Source organism: Monopterus albus, unplaced genomic scaffold (genome assembly GCF_001952655.1).
Source record: "Monopterus albus unplaced genomic scaffold, M_albus_1.0 scaffold50.1, whole genome shotgun sequence".
Classification (NCBI taxonomy): Eukaryota; Metazoa; Chordata; class Actinopteri; order Synbranchiformes; family Synbranchidae; genus Monopterus; species Monopterus albus.
Window position 1 is genome coordinate 2681079 of NW_018127930.1, and position 25378 is coordinate 2706456.

At 38.6% G+C, this 25378-nt stretch overlaps 1 protein-coding gene across 1 annotated transcript in view; it reads left to right on the plus strand.

Moving 5' to 3' along the window:
* The window catches only part of LOC109960808 (protein turtle homolog A-like), a 50030-nt gene that overhangs the window by 7743 nt on the left and 16909 nt on the right, over positions 1–25378 (plus strand). The window contains exons 2-9 of the mRNA XM_020601174.1: positions 1892–1986; positions 2138–2338; positions 9921–10067; positions 15413–15561; positions 16254–16365; positions 19088–19229; positions 23642–23787; positions 24791–24933. Coding sequence (XP_020456830.1) covers positions 1926–1986; positions 2138–2338; positions 9921–10067; positions 15413–15561; positions 16254–16365; positions 19088–19229; positions 23642–23787; positions 24791–24933 — 1101 coding nt within the window. The 5' untranslated portion in view covers positions 1892–1925. The remainder of the gene's footprint in view (positions 1–1891; positions 1987–2137; positions 2339–9920; positions 10068–15412; positions 15562–16253; positions 16366–19087; positions 19230–23641; positions 23788–24790; positions 24934–25378) is intronic.

The following is a 25378-nucleotide window of genomic DNA, read 5'->3' on the forward strand; positions in this document are numbered from 1 at the left end:
CTTTATTGGCCAGGTGTGACAGACACACAAGGAATTTGACTCTGGTACATTGGCTCTCAATGTGCAAACAGTAAACCAGTAAATAAACCTAACGCCGCATATGATGTTATTTACTGTAGGTAAATAGGTGCTGTAGGTTTTGCTATTGTTGTACATTTTATTGTTGCTTATAATGTGTCATGTCATGATACTGCAGTATTTTATACTGCTGGATGCGGTAAAAAACAGACTTCATGGGGGACAGTACATTTGTATAGACCTTTTCCACAGCAGACATTTTGACGTCACAGCAGGAAAAGCAAAGGTGTAATTGAAAACACTCACCTTCCATTTATGTGAGTCATTTCTAGGATCATAGTATTGTGCATGCTTGGTGAGTGGCAATGTTGAGTAGTACACTTAATGGAATTCAGCCATCGCTAATGTTGTTAGCTACACCTGTGCTTTTTCTGCTGTGAAAAAAGGTCTATTGTATTGTGTATTGTGTACTCTGTCTGCTAATGTTGACCTTGCAATGTTGTGGTACAGGAAAAACTTTTACCACTTTGAAGCCAGAAAGGATACAAGCAGCAAGCTGTGGCTTTCAATTTCAAAATTGAAAACTTCTGGAATAGTAAACATTTCTTTCCCAGAAGAATTTATTTTTTTGAATCGTACTTTCTGAGCTATCTTTGGTTTCTATCAGCTACCATTTCACTTGTGTTGTGAGAAGCTTTTATTTTTCAGCTGTGCTTTGCACCGAGGAACAAAAGTGTCCATCCACACCACAATTAAGAATGACACAGTTTATCATTTGAAGTTTACCTTATTTAGTCTGACTTACTTTTGATGACTACTGTCCATGTCAGCAAAAGTTGCATAATTTTGCTTTAATTAAGTAAATAATTTGAATACTGCAATTGTAAACATACCATATAACCAAAACACAGTTTTAGTATAGTATGTACATGGAGCCAAGAGCTAGTGGTTTTGTGTTTGCCTTTGTAGGTGTGTAGACATGTTTGTCTATCACATGCCTATAGTACTGTATTTGTCAGTACTACCAGAAATTAGCTTCAGCTCATTATATGGGTGTACCCTATAGTAATTAACTTAAACTTAATCGGATGTTGTTTTAGATGTGGGCTAAAGCAAATAAGGCTCAACTGATGAGTGCACATAAAGCTGACATCAGACCGTATCCTATTGAATTTGACCTTAACCATTGGGAGCCGTGGCTGCATGATATCAAGACTAATGCACAGAAGAAGAGAACATTTGCATTAGCCTGTGTGGTGTTTATTGTTTTAGAGAGTGATTCTGTACTCCAGCTGATCACCAAAGAAGGTGACTGATAGTTTAAATGATAGATGGCTTGTATTGTAGTGTCCTGTCATGCTGATTTCCTCACTCTGGTTTACACATAAAATGGATGGTTTTGACCAGATCACTTTGGTCGGTGCCTCTTGACAATAAGTCGCTCCCCTTTCGTGCCTATGCTCCCATCTACTCAGCTTATATCTGTCCTTGAGTAGAGAGTCTCCAGGCTGCTGCAGTCAAATATCTTCATTGATGTGCTCTAAATAAACCACTTAGATGTCGCTCCACACGTGGCTCTCAAAAGATTTATGTGACATTTATGACATGTACTTTCAGAGAAGGATATAGGGGCAGGGAGTTTTCTGGCAGCAGAGGCGGCTCTGCCCATTTGTGTAATGATATGGGATGAATTCCAGTTATTGGAAAGCTACATTAATTCTGAACTCTCATCTCCCCCGTCTGTAAAATTATGACAGAAGCGGCAGCTCTGCGATAGCTTTTTTAGTTTAGCAATCTGTCACAGATGGCTGTCTTCTTTTATGCAGCCAAGGAAATAATGTGATTGTGACAATTGTGTTTTTTTTGCCAACAGATTGAACATGTTGCAGGTTATATGAGTGACAGATATGGGGTCAGCAGGATCATATTTGCAGACTTTCACTGTGCTGGCAGTTTCTTGCCTATTTTGTAAGTATCTCCATCATTTTATTTGAAAGATATTTTGCATCCAGCTGTCCTTTCAGCTAATCTTTGATATTCACACATATTTGTCCATCATTTTATTAATAGCAAACTAACTGAAAGTAAACTGTCATTTTGCCTCTGATAAACCCAACAGTGGCCACTGAAGATGTGAGGTCAGAGGTGCGTGGAAAGGTTGGAGGTGTGGTGGAACTGGAGTGTGGTTTTCCTCCATCAAACCCAGCTGCTGTGTCCACTGCATCCCTACATGTGGTAGAATGGGTTCGACAGGGACTTGACATCCCTGTCCTCATTAAATTTGGATCCTACGCACCTCGTGTCCATCCACAATATGAGGGTGAGCATCTGTCATCACAATATGTAATCCAACAGACAAATTGTGAAGTTAAATGAATCCTTGCTGTTCACTGTGATTACTATAATTGTCTGCCACTACCTGAAGCAGCACTTTGTAGTACTGCCCTAATGTACAGTTCTGGCTATTTCTAACCTGGGCTTTGTATTTCTATAATATGATAACATTTAACTGAGCTTGCAGTGAGTGTTCTGGAGGTGTGTTTACAATTTAACCTGCAAATAGAGCTTGTTAGAAACATCAGCATGGCCAGTATTATCAGCAAAGTTTGTCTTTTACCAACAAATTTTATCTTATCATTCTATATCTGTCAGTGGGTAAGTAACAAGAATCAGTATGCAGTTGATGATAATCTCTGCTAGCCATGCTAGCAGCAGAGCTTTATGGATAGCTTTGGGTGGCAGTGTCACTTGGTCAGTCACTTTCATCCAGACTGAAATATCTCAAAACTGTTGGAATATCTGTTGAATGCACTACCAGGAAATTTTGTAGAGACATATGCACCCACCTGTGGAAAAATACTACTATGTTTGGTGATCTCCTGACTCTTTCTTTAGCACCACTAATGAGGAATTTTAAGCCCCAGGTTGATAATAATTAGAATGAGCGTGCTTCAGTCCCAGTTTCTTACACTGAAGGACGCTCATTCTAATTATTATCAACCTGAGTCTCGAAGTGTATTCAACACCACACCTTCACTGACTTTCAAGCCACACTTGGAGGGAGCTACTTTTTTAAAGGAACAGAAACTCTCACATTGCATCATCATCCATTGTGCACGTTTTGCCCGCAGCTCTGAGAACAAAGAGAGAGCATGAGGGAAAAATCCTCAATGGACCAAGAATACCTCTGTGTAGTTTCTGTTATCCTTCAAAGTCACAAATAATGGGACTAATGTGAACCAAAAGAAACCATGTCTGGATGACTCAGATATTCCTTTTGTCAGACATTTTCTTTTTCATAGAGCAGCGCCCAGAGAAATTCAATCTACCTTTCCAAGGACTATTTGAATTTCTGAGAGAACACAGTGTAGGGTTTTAGAAAGAAACTGCCTGAGCAGGCATGGTGACTAGAAAGAGTGAAATACATTCAATGCGGTGTAAACATTGATAGATAGTAGATACATAGCAATCAACATGGCATTTAATAAATGCTGCTAAAACATTCAGGGACTGTACCACTTTAACTTTAAGATAAACATTTGTTTCAATTTTCTGGCATTTTTAAAGACTGAAATAATTGATTAATCTTTTACAGCCAAATATTCTGCACACAAGACACTAGCAATAACTGGAATTGTAGCAATTTAAGTACCTACTATGCAAGGTTACGTAAATATAAATGTGCAATATACTGTATGTATCAGTAGAGCAGACTCTTGTCCTTTTGGTCAGCCTGGTCACTTTCAAAAAGAAATCCTTTTGTAAAGGTAATCCTGATACAATGTATGGCAGACTGTATGATAAAACCTTAAAATATGGTGTCTCTAGACAGGTGGGTAGTGAAGCTCAGCAGGTGAGGTCTAAATTTTGTGTTTGACCTTGGAAACAGCAGTTGAACACATGGAAGAATTAAATATGAAAACAGGAGTTTGTTGCAGTAGATACAAGATATACAGAGGTAAATTATGATTCTTAAATGATAAGGCAGGCATCATTTTATAAGTTTGTCAGTATCTACAAATCCCCTGAAAAGACAAAAACCAGTAATGCTCTAGTCTCTCTTAGTACTTTCCTACTGTACTTTCATGTTCTGACTGTGTCACTCTCCAAATCTCAGCTGAAGACATCAATCTTTATCAGCGGTGCAAAAATGTACAGTCACAGATGTGATTTTTGTAATTTTGCCCCTGTACACCACTACAGTGGATTTGAAATGGGGGCAGGTAAGATGTTACTGAAGTGTAGACTTTCAGTCAGGGGGTTTAACAAAAATATTGCATTAACTGTTAAGGAATTACATTATTTTTATACAAAGCCCCCCATTTTCAGAGGCTTAAAAGTAATTGGACAACTGACAGATAAGCAGTTTCATGGCCAGGTGTGACATGTTCCCTCATTATTGTGTGACAAATTAAACAGATAAAAGGTCTGCAGTTGATTCCAAGTATTGAATTTGCATTTGGCTACTGTCCACGCGTCTATGTGGTCCAAAGAGGTGTCAATACAAGTGAAAGAGACCATTAAAATACTTAAAAAACAAAAGAAACCTAGGTCCAAAGAGGTGTTGATACAAGTGAAAGAGGCCATTAAAAGGCCTAAAAAACAAAACAAACCTATCAGTGCGATAGCAGAAACTTTAAGGGTGGCTGATTCAACAGTTTGGTACATTCTCAAGAAAAAAATGCACTGGTGAGCTCACAAACACAGAAAGGCCTGGAAGACCACAGAAGTCCACGGAAGTGGATGATCATATAGTTCTTTCCTTGGTTAAGAAAAATCCCTCACATCTATGCAAGCCCAGAACACTCTGGAAGTGGTAGGTATATCATTGTCAGAGTCTACAACCAAGAGGTGCCTTCATGCATATAAATACAAAGGTTTTACCTCAAGGTACAAACCACTGGCAGCCCCCGAAACCTGTTAACACACTCACACTGTGGGGACTCGGCCATCCTTGTGGGGACTAGCTTCTGGTCCCCACAAGGAAATCACTGAATTTTAGGGTGGCAACATGGTTTAGGGTTAGGATGAGGTTAGGTTAAGTGTTAGGATCAGGGTTAGGTATTAGGCAAGTAGTGGGTATGGTTAAGGTTAGGATAAGTCTACAGGAAATGAATGTAAGTCAATGTAAAGTCCCCAAAAGGAATGAAAACACAGCGTGTGAGTGTGTGTGTATTGATGGAGTATACATAAAATGACTGTAATTCCTAAATGGTTAGTGCAATATTTTTGCTTAACACCTTGAATTGAAGCTGACAATCTACACAATTTGATTACTTCATTTTAGACCCACTGTGGTGATGTACAGAGGCAAAATTACAAAATCTCTTCCCTGTCCAAATACTTACGGACCCTATAGTTTTTAACAAACATTACTCAAACCAGTGTAAATAATGGGACTATTTTCAGTTGTGAACTAATGCACACTATGATAGAAGGATGGTATGGGGAATCGACTCAAAATAAAGTGCCCATGTTTATCAATGTAGGGTACATGACAAAGGAATACGATAGTAGTAACTACTAACTAGTAGTATGCTGGTTGACAGCCTGTGTAATTGTTTTTCAACAGTTCAGACTTTGCCTTAGCCATAAAATGACACCACCCATAAAACTGAGCTGAACGTTCAGTTCAGCTGCCTTATCTCTTATGTCACAGTATTAGTGTACTCCAAATAAAGTAGTATCATAGTATCATAGATTGATTGGATGTACTGAAATACAATAAAGAGCAGTAATCAGTGCATTTACACGCACTGTACTATAGGTCTGTGTTTGTCAAGGGTTCAGAACCTGCTTTCAGTTGAGCCAAGGCCTTTCTCATTTGAGTTAGATGCCATTCCTGAGCAGGAAATATGATACTGACATTTACATAGCAATGAAGTCGTGGTGAACTTTGGCTGATGAATTATCTTAAGTGGGAGCGGGGCACACTTTAATTCCAGCCTTGGCTCATAAAAGACAGTAGCCTTTTGACACTCTCTCTGAAGACAATCCTTTAGCATACACTGATGTTACACCTCATTACACTGAAGTGGGGCAATATACTGGTAGTAAAAAGCCTAAAATTTGCCTACCCTTTGGGCTATGAATTACACTTTTTGTACACTTCACTTGACCATAATGAATTCTGCACAGAAAGCACCTTCTGTAAAAGGACAGGTATGCTAATCACATGCCTCTCCGGTGACAAACAGAAAACTGCTCTTCTTTTGATACAAAAGGCTTTAAAAAAGATGCTTTGTTCAATCTGATGCTGAGTCCAGCCTTTCTTACAGGTACTATAGTGGCTGGAGTTGGAGTAACAGGTGTAGCATGGGAAACTATGGCTTTACAGATGGAACGACTGGTGTGGATTTCACCTCCTCAGGCCATGAATATTCTCAGGTGTCTCAGCAGTTTGGCTTTAAGACCCACAGCCCAATTGTGTTGTGTAACTATTGTGATTCTTATGGAGGTTATCCAAGTGTTTACGCATAATTATTCGTTCTGCTGAGGCTCCACTTTTTCTACTGCTCCCTCTTGGCCACCTTAAATAGATAAAAATCTAACGTTTATGATTGCAGGCCACGTCCTCCATTAACAATCTTTTTGTTTGACTGTGTGTAGCTTACTACATTGTGAGATACATTACATTTTCTTCAGATTGTCTCCTGAGAGTGTTAAGAACTAAAAGGGTTTAAATGTATTTGTTATGCTAGAGAAGTAAAGATCAAAAGATTAGCATTTGCTCAATGAAGAGGACAGAAAGCTCTTCAGCACCTGTATAGTTGCTGACTCCTTAAAAAGTAAATACAGCTGGATAAATGTACTGTTTCCCTATAAAGCCCATCACAGTCAACGAGAGCGGAGTGTATGCAGGGGTAACACATTACACAGAACTAACATGGCTAATGTGCTTCCTTTCCCACATGGACAAACATGATAGTTTGCATTAGGATAACTCATGTTTCGTTACAGCAGTGAGTACATCTCTGATAGCAACAGCATTCTCAATTCAAATTTGCAACTATGGCACAGTTGAAGTTTAATAGAGCAACAAGCAGCGAGGAGTGAAACCTTATATGCTTCTTTCTGTAACTGAAAGAATCCTCTGCCAAGAGCTGACGACGTCTCTCACAGACGATGTGGGCTTGCTGCCTGTGAATATCACATTCTCAGGGACATAAACGTCTGTGCCGCACGAGATAGTGTTGAATTAAAATAAATTTTCATACAGTCCTGTCAAACCAAACAAGACACTTTCCCCATGATCCCCCGAAAGACTTTTCTTTTTTCATAATTAAAAATCACACTGGCAAAATGTTACATATTGTATCCATTTTAGAGAAAAGAAAATCAATATCTCAGGCCTACCCTGCACACATTGTGGCCTTCAACATGTTTTTCTCAATAATGTGCCTGCTCCTCAGTGATCTTTACAAAGGATTTCAAACCTGTAATCATGTCACAAGAATAGCAGATTTTTAAATGTGTCTTTTTAAAGGCAAACATTTTTCATCCAAGATCATCAGTGTCATCGCTTTAATACAATGGACAGTAAAACATCAAAATATGGGGATAAAGTCAACCAAACACAACACCAGCAAAGCACAAATCTACACTGTAAAGAGTATAAAGCAAAATTAATGATCAGGCATAACATTTTTGTTGAAATTAATACAATTATAAATTACTGTAATTAATAAGAATAGTATTTTAAGACATATTGTTCAATTTCGATTTGGTTTAGCCTATTATCTTACTTGAAAACGCTACATGATCCATCTGAAAAGCCTTTACACAAAAGCCTTTAATTAGCACTTCAGCTGAAAGAAGATTAGTTCTCAATTGTCCTTTGAAAGCAATTGTCTTAAAAGTGGTTATGACCATCAGATCTAATAATATACAATACTCCTACTCTAAAACCAGTCTGCAGGCTTTTCATTTCAGAATGAACCTTTTCATTTGTAGAGAGTTGTATTTCATGACAGCACTGAAAGGTTTTGTCTGTCACCTGAGAGTGTTTTGAGGGCCCAAGCCTTTGAGGCATGGTGGAGGGGGCATTCGGTTGGAATTTAAGTGTGTGAAGATGTGGCGTGTCAGTGTGTGTGTGTGTGTGTGTGTGCATGAATAAACTTCACTTGGACCAATCAAAAAGCTGATCAGCAGCTAATTTAATGAAGCCTCTGAGCAAAGTCCCTGTTGCAGCACTTTTATTTGGTTACTATGCTAATGTGCTGAATAATTTTAATGTCTGTTTAAGCAGAGCTTTGTTGTTGTAGTTGTTTTAATCTAGAAACATGCCTTATGACTGAATGCTGGAGATAATCAAGCACAGGGAATTTTTAGTTTTTATTTCACCCTTGACTTTTGACTACACTATAGTCTTGACTACAAAGTTTCTCTTATTTGGAGCTAAGGGGCCTAATAGCCTTTGGCCAACAAAATTATGTGATGATACGCCAAGAAAGACTACAGTTAGTATTTGAATGTAAAGAATAAAATGGTCCATTAAGCTAAAGAAATAAAATTAATAAAATAAAAATACGTGTTTAGTAGTACAGCCATCAAAGCTGCAACATTTTCTGCAATATTTCCAACTAACAAAACATCTTACAAAAATAACAATCCCCCATAATCTCATTGATGTAGACGTACTTTTCATAATCATCACTAAACTGTTAAAGGTCAGTTTCTTTTTTTTTTTTTTCCCGATGAAGAGCTTTATATACAAGTATACACTTAAGGTTTGTGTTTGTTTGATGGTCAAGAGTTTGAAATGAAAGAAGAAAAGGAAAATCTAGCACTTAAAAATATATACATATATATTTTTTTTACAAGACACAGAACACATGAACTGAGATGCCAAAATATCTAAATGTCCCTTGTCGATTTCTTTCTCTTTCTGTTCTTCCTCTCATCCAACCTCACACTCAGGTTGTTTCACAGTCAGACCCCTGGCAGTTATGCTTTTCTCACATGGCGGCAGTAGTGGTATAGGGTCATGCTCTTACTCCACCTCCACCCTTCCCTTTTCTTTATCTGATGAGTCCCAGCCATGTTTCCACAACAACCCCTGCCCCTTTCCTCTAAGGTGATATAGTGACCTATATCACTCTGAGCCAGTAAACATAAGAGAGGAAAACAAAACTGCCAGGGGTCAAAGAGCAGGATTTTGATTTTATACTAATCCCCTGAGTTTATGCTCATGTGTATTTTGCTCTACATTAACCCTCCCTCCCCTCTTTCCCCTGTGCATTTAGTCCCCTTTGATGGCTTAGAAAAGCAAATAGGGTGTGTTATCGCTGCCAACATGCCTGATTCCAACTTCCTAGTTCTTTTTGACTGTCAGGACTGTCCCTCCCTGCCACTATCACCAGAAATCACAGTGTCTGTTAATAATTACCATCACAACAAAGATATTCCAGTAGCACTGAGGCTTCCATGCTCCACTGTGTCGCCTGTTTGTTTTTATTTCAGAGATAATGTGGAGACTATGACTGTGTGTCTTTGCATAAAGCTTTCATTGACAGTTTCTCTTCAGCCATGCTGTTTGAATAAGTGTGAAAACATGGACACACAAAGATGTGGTTGCAGACTGGAAAAAGATAAAAGGGCTGATGTTGCTTTCTGCACTCCGGCTCGAGGGAGCCGTCACCTGGCAACCAGGAGATCACATTTCCACATTTGCGTGTGCATGTGTTAGCTGTAGTTTGTGTTTGTGCATGTGTTGGTGTCTGGGCATTTCAGGCAATGTTTGAGGACAATGTTCTTATACAACACAACAGGGCATCACACTCCAATAGTTACACACCAGTCATACCTAAGAGACAAGTGAAATCAGCATCACCAGCAGACGGCCTCTGTCATGCACCGCACACCTACTGTACCCCCCCTCACCTTTTTGCCTGTTTCTGCAGGGCGGGTGTCTCTGGTTAGAATCATCGCCCTGAGGCTGGAGGGTCTGCAGCTGGATGACCAGGGCTTGTATGAGTGTCGAATTCTCTTGCTAGATAAACCAAAAGATGAGCCTCAAAACGGCACCTGGACTCTACTGTCTGTAACTGGTAAGGTTTAAGTAATTGTGTGTGTGTGTTTCTTCATGTCCTTTTATCTGTTTTGTAAGTGGATTATACTGTATATAGGCCAGGACTGAAACTTCTTTTAATGTTAATTAATATTTAGCCCAGATGGGGTGGCCAGTGCCCAATTTGTGAATTGAATCACTTGAAATCAGAATGGATACCCTTTACATACATACATACTATGAATAACCAGCCTTGGGCTGGGTATCAAACCATAACACCTTCTTGCTACTACTTAATGTCAGATTTGTCGTCTTGTTTTCTCTTTGATTAGATAGTTTTATTAAAATAAAAATGTACCTGTTATGTTCTAATTTAATTGTCTTCTTGCCAAACGCCTTGTTTAACAAATGAGAGGTTTGGTTTCTTTTGTTTAATTTAAAAAAATGAGGGTGTAGAAAACAAATTCTTATGTTGCAACTCAAACCTTTCAGTTAAATACTAATTATAGAAATGTTAACAGCTGGGCTGTTAAAGTTCAGTCTGGATTTTGACTTTCATGTAAAGCAATGGAAAATATAATGATACTGCAGCTATTGCACGTACACTGTGGATATAGCATCTATAGTGGCAGCCTTTCAACATGTCCTATCCTAACCTCTAATGTAAATGTGTTGCCTTTGTGCCGCAGCATGGTGTGTATTATAGTATGAAGCATGTAAGTGGCGGGCAGCTTACACAACTTTTCAAAGGTAACCCACTATGGCAAGGTGCATGAGGCATTGAGACTGACATGCCGTCAGCACCATAAAGTTTCCCTTACTTCAAAATAATTGAAGCAGATATACCGTACATGCTGTACAGTATCAACAGATATATAGCACAGAATTGCTTTAATAATTTTGTTGTGCTGACTAATGTAATATGGCGGCTGGATTATGTTCAGAAGCTACATACATACATTTCTGAATGAATGATGTGCCACATTTATAAATGTCAGCAGAGCTGTCTGGTGGTCTCTTTGGTGGATGATAGGCAGTGCAGGTCTGTAGCACCAGGGTGTCGGGTTCACATTCTGAGCTCTATCTGAGGTTTGTTTAAGGTAGTCAATAATATACAATTAAATGTGCCAAAGAATGGGAGAGCATTCATATGGAAGCTCAGTATCCAAGTTAAGTGATGTTTGCCCATTATTTGGTCCCAAAGAGGGGGGTGTCAGGCCATGCTGTCATAACTCTTCAGAGCTCCACAGTAAGCAGCACCATTCTCCAACCTAACCTACCCTTAACACTAAGCATCCCTGAACCCTATCCTCACCCAAGCAAAGAGCAGATATGTAGCTTGACACACAGCATCTGCATTGTATTTGCTCAGGTTAAGCAGTGGCCGGCCCAGCTGGCTTGTAATGGCGGTCACCTCTGAGAGCCAGGTTCACTCAGTTGTCCAACCACTACCAAGATTGTCTAATAAAGGAAGACTATTAACAATTCCAGTGAGACTGTAACTATATTATCACCAACACCAATACAAGTTCTGTGTAGGTGTAGGAGTGAAGGCAGATCTACAGGGTCATCAGGTGGGCACCCTTTCACTAACTGGTGTTTCACTGAGTTGGACCCACAACACCAAGAAGGTGTTGTTCCGGTGTTGTTTAGTGTGTTCCGGCATCCCAGAACCACCCCCACTCTTTGCCTACACCCACACACCCAACACAGTCCTTCATCTACTCAGGCTAATTCAGGCTAATTGTTACCAAACAGTCACTAACACTGGCAAACATTTCAACTAACTCACCAGACAACTTGCCAGACTTCTGCTTCCTTTTATACTGCACTTGTGTTAGTGTTCATTCCAACAAACCAGTCAAACTTTTACTGTGCCCTCATATTTGCTTGCTCTGGCCAACACCAGGAAGTAGACCTCAAGCCTGCTGCATGTATCATACACTTTTACTAAGCCTGTCTTTCTATGCTAGTTTATATCAGTTTAACAGGCATAATCCTCACATATGAAGATGATGGTTATGATTAAATTTGCAGTCACTGCAGACTTTTTGTGTGTTAAACTGTAATCTTTTCACCAACCTTAACCAGGTGCTGCCACTGCCTTAACATGCCACACAACAGTCTAGTAAAGCTGTAGTCGTTTTAAGTGAATATTGTAGGCTACTGCATAATCTGATATTTTGTTGAAAACAACTTGACTGTTTTGACTGTTGTTTGTAATATTATTGTGCTGTTACATTTCTCTGATTGACATGTGAGCATGCCAGACTGTGACTGACTTCTTGGTTTTAAATGTTTTTGACACATTTAATTCATGTTGAAAAACCTCCAGTGCACATCAGCACACAAAGAGGAGACTTGGCTCTATCTTGGAAATGTTAAGCTGGTTGCCAGTGAAATCTCTAGGCTATTTCATGACAGCAACATCATCTGTCACAAACAGCATACTGTAAATAGAGGTGTATGGCAGCAGCTGTGAAATATCTCATTTAAAGATATTTAAAGTTGTCTTTCCAGCTATTGCATACACTGTCTAATATTTCTTTGACTTGTGGCTCCATGTTGAATAGATTTTTGACAAAATATGTGAAACCCTTTAAGTGCTGTCACTCTGTGCTTCTGTGTTTAGCATTGTGCACTGTTGACTGACATTTGAAAGCTGGCAATGCCAGGAGTTGCCCTGTGCCATACAATCATTACTACCAAACACATTTTCCCTCTGTTTCGACAGGTTCACATTTTAATGGTTTTTGTACTGTTAGTGAATTAAAATTTAAATCTCTCTGTTAAAATTCAGCATTTGGGAGAGCCCTTTGTATGATAAAGAACTCCCTGTATCAGTGGAAGCTAGAAAGATAGGCTAATTAGCATTCACTCACAAAGCAAAAGGCTAGCTTGCTAAAATTAGCACAGATTCTAGAAGTGGTTGGCAGTCAGGGCCAGCAAGGCCTTCTCTGCTGGCCTAAACACTATCAGAAGCACTGACCTACATTTACAACCTAAATTCTAATATTTGTTCCATGAAATTGTATTAATTTATTCCCAACAGTCTATTCTCTTCATTTCGTAGTGTTTCTCTTGGCTGCAGCGCTTCTAGTACGTGTATCTGGATGTTAAATTTTTTTGTCCAATCAGATTTCAGCCTCTATGTGTTGCCATGTCAATCTAATCTGCCCATCGCCTTCAGAATCAGCGGTGCTGGCCGATGTAACTTAAACTATGTTAAACTGTTTATTTAACCAATCAGATTTCAAATTCACCTCACAGGGCCAGCTAGCTGGCCTACAATAACTTCAGCTATTTTCCGTCCTCTGATTGGTTGGTCAGAGCAAAACTAGAAAAGGACTTACTAGTGGAAGTGAAACGCAGAGATCACTTCCATGAGGATGGATTTTGTCTATAAATAAATAGTATCTCTGGTGAGTATGATGTATTTAATAAAAATTTTGTATGTTTTTGTCATGTTATTAGATAAATATTGAGTCTGAACTGCTCCAGATGATGTACAGTTGCGGTTGTAGTGTAGAGGTTTGGAGTTGTCTTAACTGGGTTTCTTTCTTTAGTAAAAATGGTATTCACCCTCAATACACGAAATACCTCTCTCTCTCTCTGTAATCCCAGGCTAATTATATTGCGTTTTTGTATAGTATTGATGGTTTCTATAATTGCAACGTGATAGTGGTGGTATTAAGAGATGAATTAAATTGGGTATGTCCCCACTGAAGGCCCAGGTACGAAATGCACAGCCCACCACTGGATTCTAGACATAACATTTATGTCTCATTGATATCGCACTGAATGATTACAGTTCCAACATTGTCAGCTGGGACCAAAAACAAAATTTTAAAGTTAAAACCATTATTTGTGCTCTGCCATATTAGAAAAAAGGAAGTTTTATTTCACTTCACTATGCCCATGCCCATTTGTCCCATAAGTATTGTCTTATCTTTAGTTGTTTTTTTTGTTAAGCACTGCTCAATCATTTCTTGAGAGATGCTGTGGTATACTGTATAACCTATCTTTAAACTTAAACTTTTGAAAAGTTTGTTAAAACAAGTTTTTCAAAAACTTCTTTTTAAAGACAAAAATGACTAAACGGATCAAGTGATTTGGATAAGTGTTGACTTTATTCACACAGGTTTTGAAAATAATCATCTCTGACTCTGAGTTATCATCACACTTATAGATAGGCTTAAATAATAAATAAATATGAAATATGCATCATTATTTTTGTGCTTTGAAGTTTAACTGTATTTGGTAACTCTATGCACTAACACACAGATCAGTGCATCCTGCAGATCAAAGCAAGACGAGGCAGTTTCACTGAGCTGGTCTGTATGAGCGTCACGTTAAAGATGAGAATTATAATAGATTATGACTTTGTACTTGAGGCTTTAGACATAACTGCACTGACATGCCCTGCAGGCATGCCCTTCACATCCTGTTGTTTGCACTCTGCTTCAACATGTGAAATTGTCAGTGGCCTTCACAGGATGGACACGCAGAGCTAAAGGAACTCAGTAGCTTTTTTGAAGATACCCCTGTATGTGACGAAAGCTATTAAAACATTTTTCAGGAGCCAGGAGTATTTTACAGTTGTTTCTTGTAATTGTAGAGAGTTTTCACTTTTCGTATGTAGAGATACTAAAATAAATGTCTTAACCTGTAATTCAATTAAGAAGAGAAAAACTCCTCTTGTTCATGTAAACATAAATAAATAAATAAATAAAAGAATAATAAAAAAAAGCAATTCATTCCATACAATCTTCTCTGGCCATTTTGTATACAGTGTAAAGGTCCAGTATGGGTCTGAGTCCTGAGCAACTGCAATAAAACATTTGTCAAAAGTGGTCTGTTTTAGATTGGAGTGCATGCAGACTTTAGAAGGCTTTCTGTATGTTCTCTGATGAGATCTGAGACTTCATGTGGCAGCGAAGCGTTCATGTTAACACATCTGAAATGGTCTGTTTGTAGCTGACATTTTTTTTTGAGATGTGAAATAATATTGTAACCTGATGTCAGTAAACTTCACACAGTCTGCTACTGTTTAACAAATAAGGCTGAGCTGCTGTCATGCTGTATATAAGCTGATAAAAAAAAGGGGATGACAGAAACAAAAGACTTATTGTCTGCTAGTCCAGGTTGTATCTTTGCAGTTTTCTTTCTTGTTGCTGTTGTTTGAAAGGCAGTGCAGATCTTGCTGTAGATTTGTGTTTCACTGCAGACAAGGAGTGTCCATATCTGGCATTAGTATTTTTCACTTAAATGGGGTAAATTTATTTGAATAGGCCAGTTTTCTGATTCAGGTCTATCTGAATAAAAAAATCTTGTTTCCTCATGTGCAGATAATCAAATGTGTTCAGTTAATGTTTTGTGCCACAGCCCCACCCACCTTCACAGAAGCCCCGCCTCCTGTGGTGGAGGTTCTGGTTGGAGGTCACCTATCTCTTGCCTGTGTTGCCAATGGCAACCCTACTCCGACCATCACCTGGCTGAAAGATGGCAGTGTGATTCAAAGAACAAAAGATCAGGTATGTGTGAAGTGACTCTACAAGTGTGTAATGCATTTATGTATGTGGAAATGACTAATGACTAATGGTTGTTTTTATGTGTCCCTTCTTGTCTGTCTATTTAACCAGTGGACCTTTTTATCTGTCTGCTGTAACAAAATTAATTTAAATGTAAAATTTGTAGCTATGTAAAACCTAAAGTACCATTAAAGTACCATTTACTATTGCTATAGTACATATACAGTATGTTCAGTGTGCAGTTTACTAGGGACACTTACAGTATGTAACTAAGTCAGTCAAATGCAACTGTCCTGCAATAAATCCTCCTTCATGAAGGTGATAATGTTTCGTTTTTGTTCAAACAGTATTAGTGTTGACTCAACTGCGTTATACAGAGAGCTGTTTCTGTTATTTAGTCTAGCCCTACTGTATAAACAGGGTAACAAAATAATAGAAACACCTGTCAGTACAATGCAATACAATTCAATGGCAGCACATCTTCATAAATCATCATAGAGCTGAATTAACACCTCTGTAGTTTTAGTTTGAACAAAATTCTCAACATTATCACCTTTATGAAGGAGGATATATTGCAAGAATCTCTATCTGACTGTGCATTGTATGCACAAGTGGATGTCTCTATCCCTCTGTACACTGTATGTATGATGCATTGTTTGCATTCATCCACCTCTCTGTCACATCATATTTACCAGAAGGGACCCTTATCTCTGCGAGCAGTGAGCATGCAGTCAGCAGGACAGTACACATGCCACGCCTCCAATTCTGAGGGAAACATGACCCATGTGACGGCAGTGAAGATCAAAGGTCAGTTGTTGTCTGACAACCTGTTTGTGAGTTTATCTATCTGTTTGCCGTTTCATTCAGTCTCTGTGATGTCTGAGTGCCTGACCGTAATTTACATTTCTGTTTCTCACACTTGCATCATATGACAGAATGGTAACAAGAAACTCAAGCTGAATTCAAATCTTGTTTTATCCCTTTTTAGATAATATTGATGTCATGATATGAGACAAGATATCATCTGGGATTTTGGGGCATTGTTTTATCATGATAAAGCTTTGTGCTTTGCTCATTTTAAAGGCTGCGTTTCAGAGACGTGACAGTTTTCTGAGCTTGTTACACTGCTGTAAAGGAGTGAAAAAGTTTGGTCATAAAATTCACGTTATAATTTTGTTTTCTAGGACTGTTCCTGTTGAATGAAAGTTGCCAGTGTGGTCAAAAATATATAATGAGATGCAATCTTTTCAAACAAATTTATAATCCAGTTTAAAGGCACATGTAGAATAGCCTATGCAAATATGCTACTGTGTATCACTGGATTTCACCGACACACCGCTGCATAATACACTGTGGAATTTATTTCTGACTCCTTCCTATACTCCTACACGTCCTCCTACTGCAGATTTTCTTCAGAGAACCAGGACTCTTCTGGAGCGAGGCACATGGGGAGATATCTTGTTTTGGCACAAAGTCTCCTTGATGTTTCACTTATTTTGGAATCTCACAGTGGCAGTGGTCACAGTTTGAATGACAATCATTCTGAGCACCTGCTGCCCTAATATTGGTTAGTCTAAGTCACATTATCTGAGCTTTGGCTGCATTTTTTTTTTCTGCAGCCTTGCCACATGGATGGATTATAGGAGCCTACAGTAATAGCTGATCTAGATGAAGTCCATCTAAAAGCCTTAAGTAACCTCTAAACTGTCAGTAATACATATGTCCATCAAGCATTTCATGTTATAAACCTGATCAGTAATAACTGATGCAGGGATCATGTGGGTATTTATACACAACACGTGCTGTGTTAAGCGTATTTTATTTGTGCTTTGCAAAGAGCACATGTCGGAGTTGGACACGGCCGAGCGAAGAGATAATGTGACATTGGAGCACCACTCTGCTGTATGTGATTAGTTTCCTAGGAAATTACATTGGTATATTTGACATCACAGGGTCTCTGGGGTATTGTAATATTACTCTTTGTTTTATATTGTTAATAAACTGTGAAGTTTGACAGCTTTTCTCAGTGCACACAGTCACAGTTAACAGTCAAACAAAGCCATGATTCTCAACACCGTGTGTGCAGTTCTCAAATCTTAACACTTAATGCATTTTCTGTTGCTTTAGCCAGTTATGCATTGACTTTTCTTTTGTTAAATCTTTATACCTCAAAATTCTGATTGCCATGGATTTTTTCCCCTGTGTATGGAGTCATCTTGGCCCTTGATTCCATAGAACATGTGTACTTTTCTTTCACCAGACAAAGATGCACTGTACTTTTTGATCACTTTAAAATGGATTGCACTGGTCTTCTAAGGGTTTGTATAACTCTTGAACAAATATATCAGCATGCTCATGTGACAATCTGCACATGATATTTTGCCCCCAACTAGCATAAACATTTAGATGTATTTGCAGTAACCAAGCACTGTCACGATGCCACATGAGGACATACATTTTTCATAGGTACCACAGTTACTCAATATGGACCAATCAGACATCAGAGGGTAACAGTATGTCTCTCATGCAGATTGGAAGGCATGTAAAAATATACTATATGTGATGTGTTTTGTCCAGCAGAAGCATTCAGTTGCACATCTCTTTCAAAGAGGTGTGCAACATGAAACTGGAGTAATACCTTGTCTTGTATTTCACGGAATGGATTATGAGCCTTTCGATACCTTTTCCCCATTTTCAGCTGTATGGCTCTTACAAAGATGGTCTTCCCATTTCTTCTTACTAGTGTAATAACTGTGAGTTACATCACTGTTAACAGCTTAAAAAGCACTTACTGTGAAAAGGGGAAAGGAAGGAGGATGCAGGTGGACAGTGAGAAACCTGTGAAGAGATTGTTGAGACTTGTGTTTGTATAACATATGCAGTATGAGTTCATTCAATTGGATGGAGATATTTTATTATTGGGTTACAGTGTTGAAGTCTCAATGAGAAATGACTTAAAAGAAACACACTGTGTCTTCTGTCATCCTCAGCGCCTTCCTTAATAACTGACCTTAGCAGTGATGGGCAAATATCAGTTTTGTGGCAGAGGTGCACTCACTGAAGAAGTTATTTATTTTGGACACGTGTTTAGGGCTGCCACAATTTGGTCTACAGAAAAAGAATGGGCAGCAATTTTGATGATTGATGATTGAAATGTTTTGTCATTTTTCACATGAAAATGTTCAAAACCAAAGCAAAGTGCTTTTAGTTCCATCATCTCGAATGGGAGAATTATCTTTATCTTGTGATTTTATTTAACACTTTCAAACACTTTATAGAATAAACATATAGTCAATTCATTTTGAAAATAAACATCCAGTTAAACACCAAAAGTAAGTGTTAGTTGCAGCCCTGCATGAGTTAGGTACATTTTGAGTGACAACCTTTCACAGGACCTATTAAGTGTTGTGCTGCACAGTGGAAAATGATTGCTGTTAATGTTTTGAGAGCTGACAGAAGTGCTTCAGAAAATGGACTTAAGCAATTGAGAAAATACATGTGATGACTTTTGTAACCTGCCTCTCACTAGGTCCACCTGTCATCATAGTTCCTCCAAAAAGCATCTCGCTCAACATGTCCCAGAATGCATATCTCCGGTGCCAGGCGGTGGCCGATCCCCCTAACATGACCTATGTGTGGCAGAAAGGTGGAGAAAATGTCTACCACATAGAGTGAGTGCTATCATTCCTCTTTCTTCCCAATCTGCCTGTTTTTACTTTATGATGTTTTCCATAACACGTTTGAGCAGGTGCAGTAAAATGTTGCATTTGTGTTTTTAATCAGTTTTTTATTCTAAATGTGGCAGCGTAAGAATAATTGTAGCATCTTATTGAAATTTTACCTAGTACTTTTCATGGAACATAGTGTTTCACAGAGAAGAGACGAAAAAAATCAACCCAAGGTGAAGCAATACTATAGCAAAAATGTGAAATAATCAGTAAAATCTGCCAGATTCATTATGTGAATACAAAGATAAAAACCAGTTTCTAAAGTCCTCTGGGAGGCTGTGAGGTTTATATAACAAAAATGTGTTTCTTTATGTACACAGACACTCTTCCTTTGTTAAAGAAACTTAAGTCTGCCTCCTTCTAGGTCTTAGTTATGGCCTGTGGAACTACAGTACCTGAAATCCAGTCCCAGTGGACTAAACAAAACCAGGAATGACATTTCTTAAAAGCCTTTTCTGACATGTGCTCATGCGATGGTCCACTGAATGATTTGATGACAAAAATTGAATGTTGTTCAAAAACTGACATGGAGTAAGTGGAGCGTTTTGCACATGTTGCATTGAATTGATCTTCTCAGAGTTTTAATGAATCAGGGCCACTCTGCATTAGATAGACATGTAGAGAGAACACAAAATGCACTCATGAAATTTACTGTAATTTGAGTCAAAGACCATACATTTTCTATGGAATTATTATTCAGTGTGCACTCCAAACCCCTGTCTCTCAGGTATGAAAAAGGAAGCAAAGGTCATGTTCTAATGAAACTCTTAACACTGATGCTGCATTCTTTGCATCTTGGAAGTCCCTCTGCGCATTATGTGTTTTATTTTTGAGAGAGTTTTCTAGCTAACGTTAGCTTACATTAAAATAGCAACACTTAGCTGGTGACTGTAAAATCTAGATAATGCTACAACAGTTCCAAAGAAAGTTCCTTGGGGAAATACACACCCCTGCATATGTTTTTGTTGTTCACAAGACATTGTGGGGTTTCTGTCCACTAGGGAGCGTCTGTGGAGATTCTTACTTTGGGAACAGAACTGTATGAATCACCATGAACACTAATTGAATAATATTATACATATTTCTTTTCACTCAAAGTTAATGACGGTAATATTTGAGAGCTTAAAACTGGAGGTTTTATTGCTAGACCAGAACAAAAAGAGTGTGGCTGTAATCAAGGCTGCTAGTGATGCTTTATTGCTCCATCATCTGCCTGGGAGAGGATAGGCTGTACATTGGACATATTCCTGAGATGATAAAAGGTGTTTTTTTTTTTGGCTATCTCTGATGTGAGGCTCTCAAATCAGCATCAAAAATGCACTCCAAGGTAGTTGTTATGATGAACAACAGCATGCCATAGAAGTGTAGAGTTTTGTATCACCATAGGATGATTTTAGAGTGGGGCCTTGGGCAGCTGACGTGGGTGATACTTATAAAATCCACGATCACAGTATATGTAATTTTATTTGGTGATATTGATATTTAACATGCATGATAGCATCATTTGGTAGAATACCTATGAAACAGAAATGGTAGTACCAACAACGGTTCTAAGGTTATTCTTGATTATTCATAAATAAAAGTAATGTGTGTAGAATCTAAACTATAAATGAATCATGAAATCATTCATTGCAGGTTTGCTTATTTATTCTTTATCAGCCAAAAGCCATTCCAAGTTCATCTCGGCTCACAGAGAAATAGTACAGTCTACAGCTACAGTCCAACTCAGCCCCACAGTGAGAATATCATCATTAGTCATATAATATCAGCCTGTGCCTGAAAAGGAAGTCAGATTTACTATACCTGCGGTCTTTCACTAACTATTTGGGCATTCAATACTATTCAGAATATTTACAGTTTTTTTAGTTTGTACTTCTCATATTTGTTCTGTTTTTCAGTAATAAACAAAATGGTATCTATTTGTATTATTTCTATCAGTCACTGATCAGTATAATGTCCCAATGCCACAGAGATGTAGGTAGGTAGGTAGGTACTTTATTGATCCCACAGTGGGGAAATTTCAGTGTTACAGCAGCAATAGAGAACAAGCAACATAACACCATAAGAACACAACGAGGACACAGCTGCTGTAACTTGCTGCCACTCCGCGCGGCGCATGCGTACAAGTACGTAGTAACAAAGAACACTTAGTCTTAAAATAAACAGTTACATAAAGGCAACAAAGCATTAGAACCGATACACACAAGGATTGTAAAAGTAGCATCATCAGAACGTTACATTTTACACAGCACAAATAAGCAAATCAAAGGCACCTAAAAACAGGGCAAAGCAGCACTGGAGAGAATCAGGAGCAGCAGTAGAGACTAAACAACCAGGAAATCAAGAACAATCAAATATTACTCACACAATTAATCCCACAGTGGGGGAGAGAAACCTGTGTTTCAGCCATAAGGATCTTTGAGCCACTACTCAAAAAAACCTAAAGCAGGACAATGTAACACTATTTGAGAGAGATCAGGAACAAGATATTACACATGAGCCTATTTACAATGCTCTTCACACCCAGGAGCTGAATATTGAACACAGTAGATTATTACATAGTCCCTCATAATTTCACCTAGCTTATCACTGCAGTGAGGTATTGTACAGTCTGATTGCTGTGGGGAGGAACGACCTACGGTAACACTCCTTCTTACACTGGGGATGTAACAGTCTTGCGCTAAAGGAACTGTTCAGAGCCACCACTGTGTGGTGCAGGGGATGGGAGGGGTTATGCATGATGGATGTTAGTTTTACCAGAATCCTTCTGTCCGCCACCTCCTCGATGGAATCCAGAGAGCAGTCCAGGACAGAACCAGCTCTCACAACTGGAAGTATTGGAAGTGTCGGAGCAGCAGTCATCAAGCATCCGGGGTTCTTTTTTTAATGTAACTGTTTTGTTCACATTAGTTAGATTAGATGCTGTCATTCCCTTAAAGAGATACCAAAGTGATGTTTGGTGAAGACAATTCCTCCATCCTTGCTCCTCCATGTTCTTGCTTCCCCTCTGAAGGAGCTAGGATGCAAGGATGAAATGCAAGTAAGGGGAGTGAGGAGCCACATTAGCCAAATGGAAAGCACGCAAAGTGTCTTTAGTGTTACATGTGCACTTGGGAGGAGGTCAGTTTATAGCTTGGTGTTAAGCTATGGAGCTTTCTTGGAAGCAATGTAGTGTTTACATTATTCAGTGTTACTTACTGTACTATAATGGATTATGTGCATCCTTGAGGTCTAACGAATCTATTGATTGCATTTCCCTCCTGAGTTGCAGAACTGATTTTTCTAATATTGTTCACATTTGTGTTTGCTTCTTCTTTATTACACTTGTTGTTAGATTTCTCACTGTGCTGTTGCCAACAAGTAATCACGATTTTAGCGTGAACCCTAAAGAATGAATATGTATTGTGTAACCTGGGGGTGTCATGTGCTTTTGCATGATACAAAAATTGCTCCAGTGCATTACTTTTGACCAAAAACCCCACAGGGAACTTTTAAGGTTAGTTATTTAATGCTATTAAGGGAGTGGTCAATCAGTAGTTTTTGCATTAACAATTCGTTAAATGACTATTTGTACTGTGAGAGGGGTTACATGAATGCACAGAGAATTATCACCCACCTATGCAGCTTTTTAGTTTGTTTCAATCTCAGGATTCTAATCAACCTGGTTTACACTGGACTTAACTTGCTTCACGCTAAACAGTGGACAAAGCTGGCGACTAGCTGGTCAAGAAAGTAGACCAGTGGGAGAGCCAGATATTTATCTCAGCTAGGAGTTAGTTGAGACAAAACTAGAGATAAAGGAAGAGTGAATATTGGATTTACAGTACATTCATCCAGTAAACAGAGAATTACTCCATATTAGTGCTAATGTTGTTCTAAGTGTCAGTTGTTAGGCAGAATAACTTATAAGGCAATATTATACCAAGTGTGTGCCAGCTTATTTTTGAATACAGACTTAATAAAGACACTATGTGATCATTTTTATCCCAAAAACAAACAAATAAACACCTATGTGATGATTAGTCTGTTTGACTGTTGGTCAGTCCACAAACACATATCATAGTAGTAGCCTGTTTGTGAGGCACTGCAGCCTGGTAGAGTCCTTAGGTGTTCTCTCGGCTTTCTCCATAAATGTAAGAATATATAAAATGAGTGGGCACTTCTCTTCTCACAGCTGAAATGAAATTTCTTTAACCTCCATCTGCCCAGAGTGGTGAATAACTCACAAGAAAATAGAGCAGTAACACTGAGAGCCCGCGTGACTCAGCCGGAACAAAGAGATGAATTATTTCTTGCTGGTATTGTGAAAAGGTTTGTTCTTTACATATTGAACAATTCCTGTGTGCTTCCCCCAGGTCTTTGAAGTCACGAGTGAAGATCATGGTTGATGGAACTCTGCTTATCTCTGGTCTCCTCCCAGGAGACTCTGGGAACTACACCTGCATGCCTACCAATGGCCTGCTGACCCCACCCACTGCCTCTGCCAACCTGACAGTGATGCGTAGGTTTCTGTGTATAGTCTGTAGTTGTCCTTGACAGACATCAGATATTTTCAAATTCTAATGTCTTCAGAATTTCAACACATTAGGGTTGAGCCTTTTTTAAAAGTGGATTTTTTTCACATTAGGAGTAAGATATAATTCATGAAGCAGCATTTTGTCAAGTACTGTATTATCTCATTTTGTATTGAATTATCAACAAGTGACTATTGAATAAATTATCACTTACAACTATACATTTTAACGATAGAATATCACATATTCTTACTATATTTTAAAACTTAGAAATGACTACATCAAATTTGTCTGCATTATCCTAGCTCTAAAATACTTGGAGTAACAAGACACTGTTTCATTAACCCTGTTTGGAGGAAAGACTCAAGTGTGTTTCAAACTAAGACCACAATGACGGGCGTGGTTGAGCATGGTTTAACAGGTGCTCTATTGCACCTGTAAGCACACCCACTGGTGATGTCACGGTGTAGTGACACACCCTGGAGTGCTTTTCTACATTTTTACAGCATGATGACAAGCTAAACCACCAGAGGGCAGTAAAGACAAGATTTTAATGCTGCTTTAACTTGAGTTAATTGCCATTGCAGCAAAAACAAAACGCAGAGATTAAAGTGTCCAAACCATATGTATTTTGTTTTATATTTTATTTTGTGGGTCCTATTTCTTCCAGTCATTTTTCTGTAGATGTTCCATAATTTCCTAAACTTTTGATGGTATTGTGACACAACAACACATACAATTTGGTTCTAATTCTAAGAGAAATAGAGAAAGTTATTAAGTACACATAAAGGATAAATTATTAGTTGGCAGTTTTGTTAAAAACTAAAATCAATATCTGTCTGAGATTTGTAGAAATAAAAATAAAACTTTAAACTTTTTATTCGTGATTAGATAGAAACCGTACCGCACTGAGTCACTTTAATTTACAGGTGCAGTTTGTGGAAATATATTAATAAGTATGTAATAAGTATGTATCTGTTCTCTACTCAGACCCAGCCCAGGCTCTTCGAATGCCCCAGGAAACCTACCTTCCTACAGGTCTGGTTGGTGTGGTTACCTGCCCAGCAGCAGCTCAGCCTCCACTAGTTCGTGTAGATTGGACAAAAGATGGAGAGCCACTTGACCTGTCCATGGTAATAAAGGGAACTGGCAGCTAAATCTTTAATTTTCTTTTTAGCAGGGACATGTCAGACATGGCTGCTGACTACAGCCATGTCTGACATGTCCCTGTTGTATGAAGCAAAAGCCCTCTCCATCGTGCTAAAGCTTTTCTAACAGTCAACCCACTCAGTGTGCCTATGGAACAGCAGAGCAATGATTCTCTTGCTGTTGCAGTATGTACACGGACATAGACGTTATGATATATCTTCTTAAGCATTTTATTGGAACTTTTTTTTGTCCCCATTGATGGGAGAATCCTTTCAGAGTTTTAATTGCAGAGTTCAGTCGATCATATATCTGTCAGGTTTGCTCGGCCGCTCTGGCCTCCCTCACCTTTCCTACTGTCTCTTGCCCATTAACACTAATCACGTTCACCTGTTCCTCACTCCCTTATCACCAGCTGCACTTGATTAGGTT